This window comes from Cebidichthys violaceus, unplaced genomic scaffold, assembly GCF_023349555.1.
Source record: "Cebidichthys violaceus isolate CVI_PGR_0920_01 unplaced genomic scaffold, fCebVio1.0.p SCAF_14, whole genome shotgun sequence".
Classification (NCBI taxonomy): Eukaryota; Metazoa; Chordata; class Actinopteri; order Perciformes; family Stichaeidae; genus Cebidichthys; species Cebidichthys violaceus.
Genome location: NW_027176307.1, coordinates 1975758 through 1995665, shown reverse-complemented (window position 1 = coordinate 1995665; position 19908 = coordinate 1975758). Strand labels below are relative to the sequence as shown.

The window sequence follows — 19908 nt, the reverse complement described above, 5'->3', positions numbered from 1 at the left end:
AAGAGTAATGCATGGGAGTTAACAAATCCTTGCTGAGAGTCTACACACACACACACACACACACACACACACACACACACACACACACACACACACACACACACACACTCTCCTAAATGCAGCGCTCCAAGGCACGGGGACCGGTTGGGTGTGGGCTACTCAGTCTTTTCTGTTTTCCCGTCTTTGCTCTGGGGCTCGGCTGTTTTCCGGAGCTGCGTCTTTTCTGAGCTGCTGTTGATCTGTTGGTCGGTGGGTCCGCCCGTTTTCCCGCTTGAATTTTTGTCCAGGTAGTTGAGCATCTCACTCAGCACTGTCTGGAAGGTGCTGAGAGCTGCGCAGACCGCCGGCGTGCCGAATCCGTGAGTGATCAGACTGTTTGGGAGAGGAGGCAGAAGCGACCATCAGAACAATGACAAACCATTGTTTCATTCAAAAGAAGAAATAAATCAGTTTGGGTTTGTAAGGCAGGCTGGTTTACTGAAGTAGAGCAGATTTCTTTGTCTCTCCTCAACTTGTTCACTTTCCTCTCCCTGCATTAAGAGCTTCTAATCCTCCTAAAAGAGTGTCTACAGCAGAGTTTAAATGTGCTCTTACCCTCTAAATGCTGTTTCCGCCCTGGTTCTATTACAATGGACAAGGAAACACGGAATACTACAGCTGTGTCAGCAATTTCTACTCTGAATATAGTCAGGTTTGAACATTGATCCATTGATTGGTTGATTGACAGAAAAACAACTGACAACTATTTCGATAATCAATATTTCATTATTGTTTTAGACAAAAATGCTGAATATTTCCTCATTTTACCTTCTCAGTTGTGAGTGTTTGCTTTTCTTTGTTTGATGTGAGAGCAAACTGAATATGTTAGGAGTTCATTGGACAAAACAAGACATTTGAAGACTTCCCCTTGGGCTTTTAGATTTTGTGATGGATATTTTTCCATATAATAATCCAGAAATAATCCTTATTTGCCACCCTTATACAGATTATATTACACATGGCTTCAACACATACAGTAGCTGTGTTTGTCCCCTTTTTGGTATTTAAAGCGATCACAATCAACCGTATTTTTATTTCTTTTTCCGAAAACTAAATTTGAAATCTACACTAACAGACCGCTCTTTACATTCTATTTTTTCCAGTTCTGTATATACTATAAACAAAGTTAACCCCACAATCCAAAAGTGGCACACAACAGACACATGCCATTCATTAAAGTCAGTAAAAATGTAAAAGCATCACAGGACTGCTGAATAACAATAGAGGGTATATGAGGTTAGAAAAGAGATTTTCATTGTGATACTGGTTTGTCTGCCTTGTCAGATCCTTTCTTGCAGAGCTAAATGTCAGGTCACCTCTCAGCTGCCACAAGGACGCTCTTCAGTCCGTCATAACTGTATTTCTACAACCGTCTTATTTTTCTGCCCAGCGCTCTACACTGCATCTCCCTTTAGAGGTTTGATAAAACTGTGTATATTCTGCGACGGATGACGCCATAGATGTGACATTTCTGCTAACAAGCCGCCGTTCCCCTCCTCCTCTGTAATTTGTGCCAAACGACAAACTGCACAGCTGCATGTTTCGAAAATGGCAAAGCGGTCAGAGCCAAAACGGAGGGAAGCCGGGCTCCGTTAAAAACAGTTTGCACTCAGTATTGACTCCATTACTTAAAAAAAAAATCCATTACTTCTAGGTAGAAAGGATGTGTGTGTGTGTGTGTGTGTGTGTGTGTGTGTGTGTGTTACCTGAAGTGTGTGAGGTGTCTCTGGATGTCCAGGTCAAGGATCGGGGTCGGTCTGGAGGAGCCCAGAGGAGAGCGGTCTTGGCTCAATAAGTCCTGGAACTCCTTACAGATTTGCCTGATGGACAGACGGAGGGAGGGAATGAGGGTTTACCATCTGTCTCCAACACAACCGTCACAATTTGTATTTTTTTTGTTTTTTTTCCCTCCTTGCACCCATCCTCATCATTTTCATCAAATCCCTCCCAGGAAACAATTGAAGGAACACTACATGCAGGAGCGAGACAAGTTCGATGTCAATCCAAAAACGAGCAAAAAACACTTGATACACAACGTGATACCAAAAATTCTGCAAGTGTGGAGTCAAAGTTGGTTTTTCAGCATTGGCCTAGGCTGTCTTTTTGGATTTTATTCAGCACTGGGATGATTTCATCGGAAAAATAGGATCAAACTTAACTGGAAAAGAGTGGGAACCTCACCACATCCAGTACTCAGAGTGCAGTAGTGCTATAATAATGTAATGCTGCTCACTGTTATACAAACACAAGTACAATTGTGATTACAATATCTTTAAATTCAAATGCAGTAGATGCTCTATGCATGAACAGGGTATGTAGTTGGGATCGGGAGGCTCTCCTCACTCATGGCAACACTCTCTCCCTGCTGTGCATGACGGTTATTTTTTCATATACTGTCCTTCTTGTTAACCAAACCTTCTCGAAACCGTTATTACATTTTCTCCATTGTCTGACTCTCACATAGCCAATGAAACCACTAGTTTTCTTGTTGTTTAACATGTTGGTTCAAGCACTTTTTATAAATGTTTTCCCTCAAGTTAGGCGGTTAGTAGTAGCATGACTATAAAGTGGCTGTAAATGGAAAAATAAGGTGTAAAGTGAAAGAAAAATTGGTTCTAAAATGATCCATTTTTCTTGACCCGGTTGCAACTCCAGAATTGACTTGACCTTTTTCAGGAGCTTTACACAATCGAACATACTGCATCTGGCAGAGAACTTACACTCTAAACGGTTTCAGTGTGTCTGCGCTGTTTTATTTGTGTGTGTGTGTGTCTGTGTCTGTGAATGCATTCTCACTTTGTAGCCAGGACCATTTTCTTGCGTGCGCTGGTTTCTTTCGGCTCACTGTGCTGCCTCGCCAAATGTTCCCCCACTGCCTTGCTGGGGAACTCTGTCTCGCAGGTGTAGCCAAAGTCCCTCGCCAGGTGGAGCGCCTCACCTGAGCACGAAACCAGGGCAAAGACCGATGAAACGAGCGCTAAATGCGTAAACTGGAATATTTCTGAAGGTATAAGCCAAAATGTTAAGCAAAATCTTTCGGACAACAGTCCCTTACCTTCCACCAGGGAGGTGAGCAGTGTGACGTTGGCAGCTTTCCTCCGTCCTGCCGGCAGGTTGAGGCCTAGACGGTCTAATTTCTCCCGAAGACACCGGCCTCCGTTCTTAGACTTCGCTCTGCAGAAAAGTTAAACAACTTCTTAAGTCACATCTTCCACATCATCACACTATGCAAGACATGAAATGTCATCATCATCATCCTCATTCATCACCCGATATTTCAAATTGAACCAAAATACAAATAAAACCACCTGGCCTCCTTATTCTACAAAACAACGTGTGCTTAATTAAGTCTTGAAAGTACGGATGGAAGAATATAGATTTGCTTTGATTTGACAAAGGCGTGAAATTAAGCATAGAATCAAAGAGTATAAAATTAAAACATGTCAACTCGTAATATATTAAATATGCTTTCTTGACGCATAGATATGGTTGCATGTCCCCTTGAGTTTCGTCTGTCATTGTTTGAGCATTTGTCTCTTTCCGTTTTGGACAGCAGAGGAACAATGGTCCCTGTCATTTCTTCTTCTTTTTATGTGAAATTTTAAAACCATACGTGCTCGCTTTCTATCCAAAAGATCCTTTTGGGATATTTTGATTGAAATTACTGAGGGTTTTCTATCATTCTGGAAAAAAGTGCCGGCACAGTTTCACTTGAGATAAACTTCTGAACACTGATTGTGATTTTGGCTTCGATACACATGTGGAATCGCACTTCATGTTGTCATCTGTGAGAATAATATCGGTATGTGATTTATTCTTCTCCAGATGAGGATCAACACCTCTATTTGCACATGTTTTTATTATTTTTTTTACTTTGTTGATGCCTCATCTTGTAGGACTGGCCATATTCTCTCCCCTCTTCCTCCCTTCCCTTTCTCTCCACCTCATCAATAATACAGCGCTGGCAACTCTTGCTTTCCTCTGGTTCCTCTGATCCTGGCATGCTTTGGCCCGGGTCTCGCCTCCCTCTGGCTCCCTGGGCATGGCGGCGCGTGCAGCCCCGGCCCTCGTTCGCCTACAATAGTCTTTGTGGGCGCTGCTGTATATCCTCTGTTTCATCTGAGGGCTACAAAGACTAAGGCAGCGCTCTCCAATGTTCACCAGCCAGATTTACGCTTTATAAAACCATGTTCTCAATCTCAAAAATCCATCTCTGTCACACTCTATACTTCAATTTTAATTTGTTACGGGATATACAGGGGGTGGACAAAATAATGGAAACGTTTTTTGATAATCTAATACAATCCAAAAGAACAGCACCGCAGTCTGAGTTGTTGATTTATGAGACTATAGATTTTGTGTTGTTGCATTGTTTTACCTCCCTTTCACTACTACACTTACACACTTTTATATAACCCGGCAGCTGCAAGATAAAGTTTTGTGTCCTATATGGCTCAAATAATCAAGACGTAAGGATCGGGAATCAGTGGATGTATTAGGAGAAACTTTGGGTCTGAGAAAACTGTTAATGGAGTTACTGTAAAATTCTTCTTCAAAGATGTCAGAAACTAAGGTTCTCTGCAACAACAAGACGCGTTGGTTCTGCAACGAGCCAATAAAATGAGATGAAATTTAAACATTTACCATGTCAGCGGTAACAAATCAACCAAAGGAGTAAGTCAACAAATCAGTGCACTCTCTTGAATCGTCGGAGTTACATTTAGAACCATTAAAGAACCTTTGTCCTGTGTGTTTGTACTGACCTGCGCAGTATGCCGCCCAGTAGGGAGGCGTTGAGGCACTCTGGTGGGGACAGTCTTCTTTTCACCTCAGCGATGGTGACTTTGTACTTGGAGGTGGAGCTGAGCAGCGACAGTCGGCCCGGTACCGAGCAGAACAGATCTGTAGGATTCACCACGCATGTCCCCCCTGCACACAAACACAGCACACGTGTTACAACAGCTGGCCAAAGGAAATGTAAACGGTTGTTGTTGTTGTGTGCTCCCCACCAGTAGAGACACTGGTTAAGGTTGTATCATTGTGTTCACTTATCAGACTTGATATTTTTATATTAAGCGCCTTAAATTTGTCACGCTCAGTCCACATTTCTGTTTACACAAATTAAAGATGAAGTGTATTCTGATCTTCGTCGCTAAAAACACACAAATCCCCAAAATGTCACCTTTTCTTGAAATAACAAAAACAGCCCCCACCCTTTTTTTTTATTTTTTACCAAATAATTTTTAAACAAAGTGTTTCACAGAACAGTAAATAACCAGTTCCCGGTCACAGCGGCTTGCTTTGGTGACTGGCATGGAGCTGTGCTGTGAGCATAACTGGCTGTGTGTCATTTGAACAAACAAACACTACTGTGTTTCAAGTCATATAGGAGTGAATGCATAATTGGCAAAGTATTTCTCTAATGATGCTGTGTGTCAACAGACGAACCAACACGAAGCTGAAATAATGCAGCACAACCACAGAAGCATCGAAACAAAGAACTGTGGAGGAATCCAGCAGATTTCAAACCTTTTGCTACTTTAAGTTGGATGAACGCTTTTTATAGATTAATGGGGAATTGTACTTTGTATCTATTGTACTTCTGTGTACTTCTGCAGGGTCTAATGATTGCTCACATCATTTAACAGGAATGCTGACCCACTGTTTGGCACAATTTACAGTGTATTGATGATTGTTTGTTTTGACAGCGCACTGATTATAATACAACAAACGTTTGTGTTATTTTGGGGAAGCCCCTATGTGGCCACAAGCTTGCATATTTAAGGGGGTTAGGGTTATCATTGGATTTTTAGGAATATTCCATTGCATTGCAATGACTTAAAAGTACATCAGAATTAAAATAATATGCAAACAAGAAAGATCTACTTCTTCTGGATGTTCAGTTCCACTGCGATAGGATTTGAACGCACCGGACATTAACCCAAACTTCTCTCAGCGCACTAACTGCCTCAACACGTATATACAATACGCAGCCATACACAGCGGTCATAAGTTGAACATTTATTTTCCAAAGTGTCAACAAAACAAGGAAATTCAGTAAAGATAAAAAAATATGAACAACACTATTAATAATGATAATAATCAGCCTTGTGACATCCAGACAAGAAGCAAAACACAGTGTGAAGCCAAAAGCACTGACAAATATTATGGGGCCTCCTTTAATCTGAGGGATACCTCATTTTGTAATGAATTCTGCAAGTAATGAGAGAAGGCTGCATGTGTTTTCACTGTAGAGTTTCAAAAGCCTTTTCCTTTAATTTTGGGGTGGGTGCTTTCAGGTCTGTACCGAATGTGTCCAATAAAAATCAATTTAGACCGTGAAAAGCCTTGACTCATAGAAGATACATGTACGTTTTATTCCAACAGGGACCTAATGCATAAAAGTATAAATAGTGTATGTACTATTCCCAGTGAATGGAAATGTTAGGACTGTTAGAATGTCTGTACAGGAAAAATGTTCAACGTACTGTAACTAATTACTTTCCACGTGTCTTAAAACACCAAAATCATTTAGAATTCTTAACATTGTTTTTATATTTACTAGTTTTCTTTTGTCCTTCACACAAATTAAGGATGCAGCTTATTTTGATCTTTTACACATGAACAAAATGTCATCTTTTCATGATTTTAGAAATCCACCCTGTCTCCAGCTTTGTGTCGATACATTTTTCGCATTAGTAATGGAGTATTTTAAGATATATAATTATTTCAACCCACTAAAGAGCAAATAACCATTTAGTTTATATGAAACAAATTGAAGGTACTTTTTTCCCCTGGAAGTCTGGCTGGTAAATCATTCTTCATGGTGCAGCTAACATTATATATCTTTCAATATTATTTTTAAAATCAATACTTAATCCAGAAAAGATTGTGTAGTATATACACACTCAGTACATACAAATACATAGGTTCAAGTACCTCCAATCACCGCTGGTGAGATCAATGTGTTTCATCAGTCTGCTTTGCTCTAGTTAAATATGACATTTTTCACTATGTACATATATTTATATTCCAGCTCAATATTTGTCTGTATGTAAGACAAGTCTGCTGTAATCTTCCATGAGAATTTTCATTATCATCTTCCACCGAGCTGATTTCATTGTGTACCCCTGGATGTGTGAGTTGTGATAGTGAGGGCTCGTTCACATTATTAATTGCGTCTGAATCAGTGTTGCTGCATCCTCCTGGAATACATCGACTGCTCTGAGCAGGCCCGTTATTATGAAACTTTCACTATAAGGTCCCAAGCAGCTGAAACGCAAGGTTTCTGTCTGATGTACTGTAGGCTATATTCTATTATTCATCTGGCTCATTATCAAATCCAACAGCAGGGCGTGTCGCTTTGTTATTAGGTCGTGCTGGATATGATGGAATGAAGAAAAAGGATGCCATTTAGGCCGAGCAGAACAACGCTGCAGGCGAAGATTGCCCCGCACACGCCAATCTCTTTCGGGGCAATGTGGACAATTTGGCCACCGACTATACGCATTAAATATATGAGCAACTGTAGCCTATATTTTTGCTCAAAGAATCCATTATTCACACTCAGCAGAAATGTGCTAGTTCTCTATTATTTCCATCCATCTGGCCGCAGGAAGGCAGTTTAAAAAAAACAACGTGTCAGCCAGCTTCAGCACCGTGGACAGCGGCTTCCCACCTTTCATTTCAGCACCTGGACAGCGACCTCGTGCCCACGGCGCAACTGTGACATCATAATGGTGTGGTAACAAAAGCCTGTTGTAGCCCGGGCTACTCCGGCGGGCAGCACTTTGTGCGAGGCAGTATGGGACTTGTATTTCACTCAGGCTGTCAAAAAATGGACGACTGCAGGTCGAGGGAATCCATTGATGCTATTGGTTAAGGAACTCCTGTGTGTGCGTGCGTGTGTGCGCGCGCGCGCGCGTGTGTGTGTGTGTGTGTGTGAAGTCCGGCTCGTTTGCGTCTGTATGTGACACAAACACTGCAGACCTGTCTGTCAGACTCACGCGCTCTGACAGGGGCGCGCGTCTCTGAAAGCCGCGGGTTCACATCATATTAATTCCCCTAAAAATGTTTTGATTCAAAGTAGTTTGTATTTTATGTTGCCAAGGGCAATCGAAAAAGAGCTATTGCCGGTAGTGCAGTCAGTGGAGCGCGCGGGCCCAGAGGCGATAACGGTATTTAAGCAACGGAGAGTAGCCTCGGGCTGCGGCGCGAGCGGCGGGCGGGATCACACGCGGAATCAAGCGCCTTTTACGAGTTTGCCACGAAAATTAAAGAAAAAGAGACACGGGCCAAATGTCATTCTCCTCATATTTTAACAACAATGTTTACAGCTCAAATAAAAGCCCGCCAATGTCTTGACAGAATAGAGAAGGGGGCGCGTGCACGGGTCTACAGTGGCGGGGGCGCGCGTCTGACAGATCAGCTTGATCTTGAGAGGCTGCTGTTATAAGAGCTTCACTGGAAAAGGGGATCGCAGGGTGATTAAAAACACAAACGACTCCTCCTAAGTAGGATCCGCGTTTCTTGAGTGATTTTCTTTTGAAAAAGGTTATGTGAATATTCATGCCGCCAAAGCCGCAGTCAGAAAGAACAACATTAATATGATCTCGGCTGAATCCGGGGCCCCGCTCGGCATTAGCATATCAAAGCGTCCGCCCGAGGCGAGAGAAGCTATCGATACGGGAGCGGGAGGTAAAGCAAAGATTATTGGTTGTGATGGTTGCAGCGGCTGAGCTCAGGGCCAAATACGGCGCACCATTAACCGAAAGTGATAGCGAAGGGATTCCCGCGTCAATCCGAGAGAAAAGCCCCAACACCTAGGCAGAGCTGATGAAAAATTAAAGCCGAGACACAGCCTTCCTGTCTGTATGGAAAAAAAATAAATAAAAGAAAAACAGGCTTTGATGGACCTATAAAGCAGATCCACAGCAGGTTTAAAACCCAGACTCATGAAAGGAAAGGCTGATCATATGTTGATGCAGGCCTAGAGTCCACTTCCACATTTGACCCCTGAACAGTGAAACTGAGCCGCCTTCACCTTACAGGATGTAGCATTCATGCTACTGTCTCTGATTAAACAAAAAACAAGTCACTGCACCAGAGACATAGAAGTATTCCTGGGAAACATAACAGTTCATGGATAAACACAACTCCAAAAAAAATAAATTAAATATAATTTGCCTAGAAGCCATGCACGTACTGAGCAGCTTAATGGACATTTTATCCTCGATTGTCCCTTTAGTCGTTTTCCAAAATACATTAAAGATGTTTTATGTTATGTCAAACTGAATTGGATTAATTTATTGACAATATATAGACATTACAGACCTATACTTTAATTCACAGGTGATTAGTTTGTTTAATTAAGCCTCACAGCCTTTAGTGCTTTTTTTGTCTGCAAAATTACGCAAAATTTACTAAAAAATAAAAGTCATAGCATAAATATTCCTTGAATCAGTGTTTGCTATATAATTGTATTACAGACGAGAGATAATATCAGGATAGCAATGTTGGGGAATTATGATTAATTTGTGCTGTTAAAATAAGCATGAATATTATATTAAAATAGTGTTTATTTAATGAAAAAAAGCAAGCAGTCAGTCTTCACTGTTAAAATGTAGCCCACAGGTTTAAATTCAAACACGAAGTGTCTGTTGTAACTATAATATTTCAAATTCACATCTGAAAGGTCTATACGCTATCAAACCAGTGCCATGTTAATTTATGACTTTATTGACATTTTAATTTCCTAGAAAGAACAACTCGCAAAGCCACTGTTTAGAGGGACTGGTAAAAACAACAACCCCGGTACAGGTGTTGAGTGACAGTCCATTTCATACTGGAAATGGGAAGCACCGTCTCTGCCCGTGTACAGTGTGGTAGTGTTTAAATCGGCGACGAGACGGGGCCCCGCTCCTGCTGTAACATGTTGACAGCAGACAAGAGAGCAGCGTTCCGCCCTGTTTGTCTGTCTGCTCGCTGTCGAGTCGCGGAGCGTTCACGGCCCTCCGGTGCAACAGTAGAGAGAGAGAGAGAGAGAGAGAGAGAGAGAGAGAGAGAGAGAGAGAGAGAGAGAGAGAGAGAGAGAGAGAGACTGAACGGGGGCCCTTACCTCTCCGGATGACGCCCCCTTGGCCGTTCAGCACGAGCCCACACTGCGCTTCCACGGAGCCCTGTGGAGACACGCGCTCATTAGCACGAGCAGGCATGGTGAAATCACTTCACCCAGATTTTACACATGCTGCAGCACAGTTTACCCGCGCTGTCAGGAACACCTGGAATTAATGACGCTTCTTTCGTGTTATTCTTTTCTTTTTTTTTCTGGAAGGTGTGATGCTTTATGGGCATCCATATTTACCATCACACAGAAAACATTCTCTGAAATCTTAGAAATGAAACTAAGACCATAATAATGCAATGCAAAACATACATTTTATGACAGTAGCACTGTTGCTGCTCTGAAGCACCACATGTTAAATGTTTGTTTAAGCAACATGCATGTGTCCTGTAAATCCTATAGATAGTGGATCCTAACCATTTGATTTGTGTCCACTGACGCGCGTGTTTTATAATTTACCCAATGTGCATTAACTTAAATTATTGTATGAGCAACATTTTTGTGTAGCAGAATACATTTTTAGATTTTTTAGTACAACTGTATTACATGACCCCTGAGATATACCTTGCGGACCCTTTGGGGGTCTTCACAAAGGCCACCGTAAGGCTTTGCAATAACAAGTTAAACACTTCACTTATGGCTTCTGGACAGCATTCTGAACAACATTCTAGTGGTGGAAGCCTTTTTGTTAGAAAGTGTACGTCATTTAGCAGTCTTTGAGTAAAAATTGAGGGCACATTAAGTTAAAATAAAGGATGCAGCTCACGGCTCACCCAGAAACGAGCTTAATTTGAAAGGCTCCGGGCTATAAACGCGAGGACAGCACAGCTCGTCCAGACTGAGAAATGAGCACAAGTGTCCAGAGTTTGTTGAAAGCCACCAACCTGTTGGGGAATCACTCTGCATACACACACACACACACACACACACACACACACACACACACACACACACACACACACACACACACACACACACAACAAGCAGCCTATATGGGCCTATATGCATGGAAACCTGTTACCGCCGCCATTTTGGTCCAGATCAGACTCGCGTGCTATCAACAATGTCATCACGGAAAGGAGAACACGCGCTTTTTATTCAGAAAAACTCTTAATCCCCCGTGCGAGCCTCGAGGCCTGGCCCACGCAGAAACCCCGATTAAAATAAACTGGAGAAAGGAGCGTGTTGTAGTTCTTTCTTAACCAGCTCCTGCTCTGTTTCTTTTCTTCTATTCCGAAGCTAAAGTGATTATAAAATCAATATACAAAACGCAGAGGTCTTGCATGAATTAGCTTAGTGACGGGGGAAAGGTGTGGCAGCTGCTTTTGTTCAGCATGAAAATCTCTTTAACGCGCTCAAAGATGCGACCGGGCTGCACGAGACCATAGGCGCATCTGTTCCGTTCATACATCCGCCGCGTGCAAGCTCAGGTTCACGAGCCGATTCTTTCTTTTTCTCAATAGAGGGTCAAACCTGTGCTCTTTTCAAGTGCCAGCAGCTTAAGATAAATATAGTATTTGCCATAACAATGATCCACTATGAGCCTTTGGGTTTGAAAAATTATATAGAATAAAATAGAATAACATAGAATAAAATATAATTAAATAGAATAAAATAGAATTAGATAAATTATAAAATAAAGGCAACATGACTTACTATTACTATAGTAGTTTTAGACTACTGTAATGCAACAATACGTATTACGTAAATTATATTTTATATTGTTGTCATTATCACCGAATTCAAATGAATACATTTCACTCCAAAAATCGTATAAAATAGTCCATGATGACAGCAATAGCAATGAAAATAATAAAAACCATGCAGACAGAAATTTAATTTCAGAAATAAGCTTCTGCAATATTTAGGTACAGTTCACGTTATATATATATATATGTTTCTATTATTTAATGCATCATCAACCTCAGGCTATAGGCTGCTGCCACACCCTTTAAATTAAGTAAAACAAATTAATTAAAAGAAAACTGAATTACTGTCATACAATATAATAATACATTACATCGGCTATTGTTTATTATCAGTACATTACTATAGTTGTTATTTGTATTGATGCTATTTAAACATATAGTGTAAACATTAGGATACGTTCAGCGTGTCGCGTAGTGACTTCTAAAATTGTCAATAAAAGCGACACTTTTATCGAGCTGAACTTCGAGTGGGTTGGTAAACACTTAACGCGACTGAAATGATGTGTCGCTGTGTTAAATTGTGTTTAACTAGAGACGTGTGTTAAGCAGCTCAGATGTCGCTGCATAAGCAACAAAGTTGATTGACGTTAAGTCGGTAATTGGATAAACTACGGTGCTTTATGGTGCTCGAGCTGGGCATTGTGCCCTGAACCCCCGATCCGTTAATCCGCCCTTTACCGGAGAATAGAGCAACCAGCGGCTTTTCTTTGCCTCAGCAGACAGCCGGACACACACACTCACTCACACACACACACACACACACACACACACACACACACACACACACACACACACACACACACACACACACACACACAAGAACCGTGCGAATCCGTTTTCATCTCGACCATTTCTTTACATCGAAAAGAATTATGTAAAATATGGGTCACGTGTGTTTCTGGGAAAATAAAGGGCGGATTTCACAATAGGATTGTATAGACTGCCAGTCAATTAACCTTTAGAAACAAGGCCTTGCCTTTCAGAGGCACGGCGCCGGGTGGACTTGACATTTACTCAAGCCTGTTGTACAGTCACGTTTGGTGTGGCAACAAAATCACCTCGAGACCGATATCAATATTATTTACTCCAAAGTAGGACAGCGGGAGTGGCTGGGGATAACCTACAGGCCAAATGTGATGCAGCCTCGTCGGTGTCATAGACAACAGACAGATGAAGCAGACAGGCAGACAGACAGACATCTGGCGCTGTCTTTCTGTTCAATATTTTTGGAAATGCTGTGTTGCTGGTACAATAGGGGGAAGAAGGGGGGTTCAATAGTAGGCCAGTGGGGCAGGGATACTGAACCTGGCAGCTATAAGGGTCTGTGTTATGATCATATCTGAATAAACCAGAAACAAGAAGCCATGAGTGAAGGTAAAATAAAGGTACAATAAGGTGTTGGATCTGAGGCCCTGAGGTGATGGGACACTGGGAATAAGCGTGGGGGGGAAAGAGTGAGGAGGGCCGACCAGTACCTGCAGGTCGTCCGACCCGGACGAAGGGAGACCCAGGCCGGCGGCGGGCAGCAGCCTTTGGTCCGCGTGGTGCATGCCGACGCCGTAGGCCTGGGAGCCGTGTGACGTCATCAGCGACAGGTCATGGCGCCGATAGGCGTCGAGGCAGCCTAGCTCGCGCCGCTGCTGCTCGTCCAGGCAGGAGGACTTGAGGGCCGAGCGCGCATTGTGCAGGTTGATGAAGTCTGCGGGCTCCCCGTGGTGGATCTGCTGGTAGTACTGGCCCGAGTGCAGCGAGTTCAGCCCGTAGGCCTCCGGGGCCACGGCCGGGTGGGAGTGCTGGAACTCGTAGTGGAAGGACTGGTGGTGGAGGGGCGTGTACTGGTGGTTGGCCGAGAAGTAGGGCGAGGCGAACTCCGTCCCCGCCGGCGCCGGGTAGGTGAGCGGGGAGGAGGAGGAGTAGGCGACCGAGGAGTTGGCCACGGACTCCAGGCACCCGAGCTGCATGAGGCGGTAGCTGTTTGATCCGTCGTGACGTATCTACAAGATAATAAAGAGACGGGGAAATATATGAGCCGTGTCATTTAGCATCAGCCGGTTTGTCCTCTCTCTGCCTCCCAAACACACTCAAAAACACAACTCACACTCTCAAAGCGGGGTTTTTTTTGTTCCCACTTTAAACCACCTGAAGGAGATGTCATTTCCACACGCCCGGGAGGGGAACGAACGCACGGCAACAGGAGCCCTCGGTATTTTTTTCTCTCCCTCCCTCCCTTTGGCATGCCTGTCACTCTCCTCGCAGCGTTTTAAAAGGCGTGCTGTTATATATTATTATTATTACCGAGCTGCTGGCAAATTTACTGTCCCAGCTCTGTCGCTCATTCTGGATAGGAGGTAAGCAGAGTGAGACACAGCGGAGTGTTCCGCCCTAAAATGTTCTAATCACACTGTTGCCGGCTCACACACGAGCCTCGTTTGCCTCCACACACTAATAAAAAAGCCCCGTTTTTTTACCGGCAGCTGCAGTGAGATGCCCGACTCTTTTCTCCCTCCATGCATATTATTTTTTATTATCCGTCCGATACAGTATATTCCAGTTCGAGACTTTCTTGAGAGCAGATGCTGTCTCGAAATGCCCCCATAACTCAGTTTAAACTAAAGCAATATTTATTCCGTTTCTACTATAATTTCATAAATTAAAGGATGTTGAAATAAATTAGCGTACCTCTGCGTCGTGGACAAGTCCGGGGAAGGTCGTTGACATTGTGCTTTCTCCAAAGTAACCCGTTTTTTTTTTCTCCGCTCACTGGCCCGATCGAATAATAATAAAAAAATGCCTTAAAATCCTCAAAAAGCGAGAGAAATGGAAAAGTCCCCCCTTGCGCGCTCTCGGAAACGGCAGAAAGCTGGCGGAACGCGAGCGTCTCCCCTCTGCACGGACGGGGCTGGCTCACGGATTTTGTACTTGCAGGGTATTTCTCGGCTGATGTCGTAGGTCCCTTGGTAATATAGAAGTTTTGAAAATTAAGCATCAGCACTGAGGAATGGGAGGACAATAGACGGAGCGGAGCATCCCAGGAGACAAGGAATAAATATTGTATCTTCGCCTTAATAAGGAACCAAGTGCTTCTTTCAACATTTTCTACGCTTTTTGTGGACATTTTCCCTTTTGACCCGTTTGTATTTTCACAAGGTCTTCTGCTCGGTTTCGTCGTGTTATTTTTTTTTTTCATTTATTCACATCGGCTATGTCGTTTTTTACAAAAAAAAGTACGGATTTTCAACGGAAATGTAAGTTTGCTTTGAAATATTATAAAGCTAATTCTGACAAATATCACCGGAATAAAACTGGATTTTCGTTTGTTTCTAAAGCAATCTTGTGATTACTTTAGTCAGCTTCGATAAGGATTTCCATTTGGAAACGGGATGTTTTGATGCTTTTTGCATGCCTCAGATGAATTTTCATTATCACTGCTTTTAGTGCATTTTTAATATTGTGGTTTATACGGATTTCAAAATGAAACATTCCCACATGTACACATTTTTTCAGGAGAGATTCAGTCGATGTAACCACAACGGAATCAATAAGATATTTTATTTCAGTGAATGTATTAATTAAAATAGCGTTAATTAAAAAACAACACGTCAGTTATTTATTATTCTGACTTAACTCATTATTAAGTATGTGCATATGTGCTCAATTAAATCGACAACGTTCATTTTTTTCTTTTTTTGTGTTATTTTTACTAATGCATGGAAAACAGCTTTTGATTATTTATTTTTTATTTTCATGGGGGAGGGGGTTACTGTTGCCTTTGTGAAGAACCGACAGAAGCACGAGACCTTGTCTTCTTTCAAATCAGCATTGCGAAGTGTATGTGTGACCACAGGCGCGTGCGTGGTTGAATGGAAGAATGGACTACTGCTGGTGCTACTGCATTTATTGTTATTATTTGTATTGTTAATGTTTGTGTTGTTGTTGTTGTCATTATTGTTATTATTATATCCGGACATGGCAGATCAGAACTGGGACTATTATTTCGGTCAGTCGGTCATCCTCGTGACCCGTCTCTCTCTCTCTCTCTCTCTCTCTCTCTCTCTCTCTCTCTCTCTCTCTTTCCCTCTCTCTTTCCCTCTCTCTCTCTGCCTTTCTCCTCGTGCTGTAACTCACCTGAGCACGCGCCCTCGGGGTGGTCCTGCCCAGCTGAACGGAGCCGTTGTGGTGTTGTAGAGGAAGATGATGGAGTTTTTTTTTGGTAGGCTATTTATTTAAAAGCCTATATAGGCTTTAGAAACAATTAAATAATACAATCAGGTGAAACATCCTCTTCAACACAAACATGCCAATTATTTTGCTGACGTCTTATAGGATAATAACACAGCATCAAATAGTAACAGGTGTACAGAGCCACGCAGTGAGTAAGGTACAGAGCATATATTATCAGAATGAATATTCAGACAGCAGCCTATTACTGTCTTGCCCTTAGGCCACCCGGGGAAGCAACAGAGATACAAAACGTAAAAAAGCAGAAGCCCAAAGGTTGTGGTCACAGCCTGAAAAGGAGCAAAGGGAAATAAAGGAGAGGGGAGGAGAGGAAACTGAAGGAGGAGAGAGAAGAGTCTTTCAGATTTCCTGCCATTCAAAACAAACCGAACAGAGAAGAGAGGGAGAGGGAGAGGGAGAGAGAGAGAGAGAGAGAGAGAGAGAGAGAGAGAGAGAGAGAGAGAGAGAGAGAGAGAGAGAGAGAGAGAGATAAGCCCTAATCAGTCTTGTTTTGGATGTTGTTCTCCTGCTCAGCTGTAACTGTAACCAACGCGACTCCCTGATATTATTAAAGTGCAGACTGTGACCGTGCTGACGCCGGGACGCCAGGATTGACTCTGCAATTTAATTAACCAACTATTTCCCCTCCCATCTGTTACTGCATGCGTCTCTCTCTCTCTGTCCTAATCGGTTACAATAATGACAAATAATAACGACACACCAGTCAATAACCCATTTGATTTTTTTTTTAAATATATATTAGAAAAGGTGGATATTTTTGCTCTTTTGATAGTAGTTCTTATTGATTTCTTCCTCATATGGCTGGAAAATACATGTTCCACCTCATCACCGGTCACATAGGCTAATAAATCCTCCCAAACAAGCTGAAATATTCCCAAAGATCTCCTATTTCTTCTTGATCGCGACTATTTAGCCTATTGCAGTCGCATCAGACAAACACAAACGGCCGAAGACACAGGAGGAGCAGGGGCCGCCTTAAATAGCCTCCCTTGAAAAGTTCTCAAGGCCTTTTATATTTTAATTAACCGTTACCGATTGTTTTGCCTCGGGGCTCGACGTGAAACCTCTGCACGACGAGACCGGTGAAGGCCGGTTGTCGCACACCAGGTATTAAAAAACGAAAGTGAGAGAGAGAGAGAGAGAGAGAGAGAGAGAGAGAGAGAGAGAGAGAGAGAGAGGTGGGTGAGGGGAAGAAAGGAGGAGGGATGAATGAGAAGGCCACCGGGCAAAGAGAGATGGAGAGAGCAAGAGAGAGCTTTGGTGTCAATTAAGATACCTTAAACGATTCGAAATGTGATCATATGATCAGGATTTTGTGATATCATTTTCTTATTTTGGGCAGAAAATATCATGAAAAAAACGTACCAACATTATGAAACTCGAGCTAAAATGACACCAGGAGGGGTTTGGCAGGAAATCACGCTGACTCTTTCCTCTCACATCATCATCATCAGAGGTTGAATCAAAAGACTGACATTTACACCTGAGAATATAGTTTGCAGGTTTGAGAGAGAGCTAGACAATTAATACAAATAAAAATGTGAAACCCGGCAGTCTAATTTGTTTCTAGAAGCGAGTTTCCTACAGCCAGAAGGTTTACCCCAAAGTCTGCACAGTCCATTGACCGGTGTCCTAACAGATCACTGAGCGCACGTGTCACTTTTCGTTATTTATGTCAGCAGGAGGTTTTGGTGGTGAACTCTCCTGCTTGACATATATATATATATATATATATATATATATATATATATATATATATATATATATATATATATATATATATATATATATATATATGCTAGAGATATAATATGCATGCAGGCAGTGCAGCCACCGTCGCTGCCAACCCGAGGCACCAGTTGCACGGTAGACGGTCCTAATAGGGCTTAATGCTGACGAGTGGCCCCGCTTTTACCGGGGGCTCGGAGCGCCGCACCAGATGCGCACTGATCTCCGGACAGGAGCCAGTCCATCTGCCGCCTGACGAGGCAGGGAAAGGCCCGAAACCCCGCACGGTACTGCCCAGAGGCGAGAATTTAGATCAGCCCCAAGGTTCCCTGGATGGACCGCTGCTCCTGCAGAGGGGAGGGGGCCCTGGTGCCATATTTCTTGAGCAAGTGGCAGAAAATAAGACAGCGTGGAGAGGCAGAAGATTAGGATTTGAGCTAATGTGGGCATGTAGCACTTTAAATAGGCTAATTTGTGTATGGCATTTGTGACCTTTATTATTGTAATTCGAGAGATATTTGAAGAAATAAATAAATGTCTACACAATCACGTCACCCTTAAATTGAAAAAGTCACTTTGGATGGCACATGATATCAAATGAAAGGACTTATTTTCAGCTCAAGGTTTTGCCTTAAATAAATAATCCCCAATCCAACATATTATGTTTAAAATCAACCAGTTCCCCTTTAAACACAAAGTTCATAATATAAAAACAAACATTTCCTATGTGATACTAAGCGAGATGTCACCCCTCTCTTGGATTCAATATCAGTCCTGATTGGTTTAAATGGTTTATTAGAGGCAACAATTTATTTATAACAGATCACTATATAGCCTGCAGTTATGTAGCTTATTGCAGAGTAAACAGTAATCCCTTTAATGCTTTAAGGCAATTCTTTAGGTATATTGTGTCAGATTGTAACACTTATAGCAAGTGATGATTCTTTTATGCGTGTTGCGCCCATGCTGAATTATAATGAGCCTATATAGGACTACACAGGATTATTTCCCTTTCACGGTTTGCCTCGTATAAACATGCTCTATATGCATTGTGTGCAATTTGATATTTCATTAATTACATGTCTGAGGTAAGAGCAGTTAGAAGAAAAGCATAAACTCACAATACGGTCTGCTTCCAGTCTATATGCACATGTGTTGGCCTTGTTTATGAGTCTGTTTTGGTTTTAATCAACCCCGGTCAGACACCGGCCTCATATGGCCATGAGCGTCCGTTAACTCGGCCCTGTAGCCTCTCTCTCTCTCTCTCCTCTCTCTCTCTCTCTCTCTCTCTCTCTCTCTCTCTCTCTCTCTCTCTCTCTCTCTCTCTCTCTCTCTCTCTGTGTGTGTGTGTGTGTGTGTGTGTGTTTAGACCTGCACCTTTCCAGCCAAAATAACGACTGGCATAATGAAGAGCAACCATAACAAACGGCCCAGAAGATGTTTGTCCTCCATCAACAGCGAAAAAGCAATTAAGAAAATGGTGTCTGACCTACATACAGGATGCGCCTCGGAAGGAAGCACAGGTTAATATGCTAATATGGATCCGCTAATTGTGGGGATTTACTTGTCGGTTTGCGGCGGGGAGGGGCCGGGGCGTCACTGCCTCGTTTAAGCCGTCAAGATTTGCAGCAAATTAATTTCTCCCCATGCAGTGCGTGAGGTGAGGAGCGCAGAGGAGGCAGGAAACAGGTGGTCGCTGCCAAATGAACAGTCAGGGAGAGACAGACCAGTATGTCCAGATAGTCCAGATTTACAGACAACCCCCCCGCCCCCATACCCCCCACCCAAAATCTGGATTATATTCTACTACTTTTATTATATTTCCTGACATATTTTCCTATAAACAGGGATTAAAACAAATATATAAAATGCATCCAAGTCAAATGCACTCATATTAATTATTATCGCCCCGGGGTGACGCCCCCCCCCCCCCCCCCCCCCCCCCAACCTCACCCCCACCACACACACACATAGCCTATACAGAGCCGCAGGACTTTTAGGCTACTTCAAGGACCCGTCATATCTCCAGGAAACAATCTTTTTTGAGCGAGAGAGAGAAATAAAATGCAG

At 42.7% G+C, this 19908-nt stretch overlaps 1 protein-coding gene across 1 annotated transcript; it reads right to left on the bottom strand.

Annotated features, from left to right (window-relative positions):
- Positions 1 to 98: 98 nt before the first annotated feature.
- Positions 99 to 14589, bottom strand: tfap2d (transcription factor AP-2 delta (activating enhancer binding protein 2 delta)). Its single transcript, XM_068708219.1, has 8 exons — positions 14551 to 14589; positions 13347 to 13865; positions 10157 to 10217; positions 4803 to 4968; positions 3095 to 3213; positions 2836 to 2977; positions 1746 to 1859; positions 99 to 372 (listed from the first exon to the last, which is right to left on the bottom strand). Exons 1-8 carry the CDS (start codon positions 14587 to 14589, stop codon positions 156 to 158), a joined length of 1377 nt encoding a protein of 458 aa, XP_068564320.1. The 3' UTR covers positions 99 to 155.
- Between the last annotated feature and the right edge of the window lie 5319 nt (positions 14590 to 19908).

Excerpts from the sequence above, each read along its gene's own strand:
- tfap2d (XM_068708219.1), bottom strand. The coding sequence starts at position 14,589 with ATGTCAACGACCTTCCCCGGACTTGTCCACGACGCAGAG. Across the intron at positions 10,218-13,346 it reads CCGGGTCGGACGACCTGCAG|GGCTCCGTGGAAGCGCAGTG; the intron begins GTACTGGTCGGC and ends GTGTCTCCACAG. Across the intron at positions 373-1,745 it reads AGACACCTCACACACTTCAG|TCTGATCACTCACGGATTCG; the intron begins GTAACACACACA and ends TCTCCCAAACAG.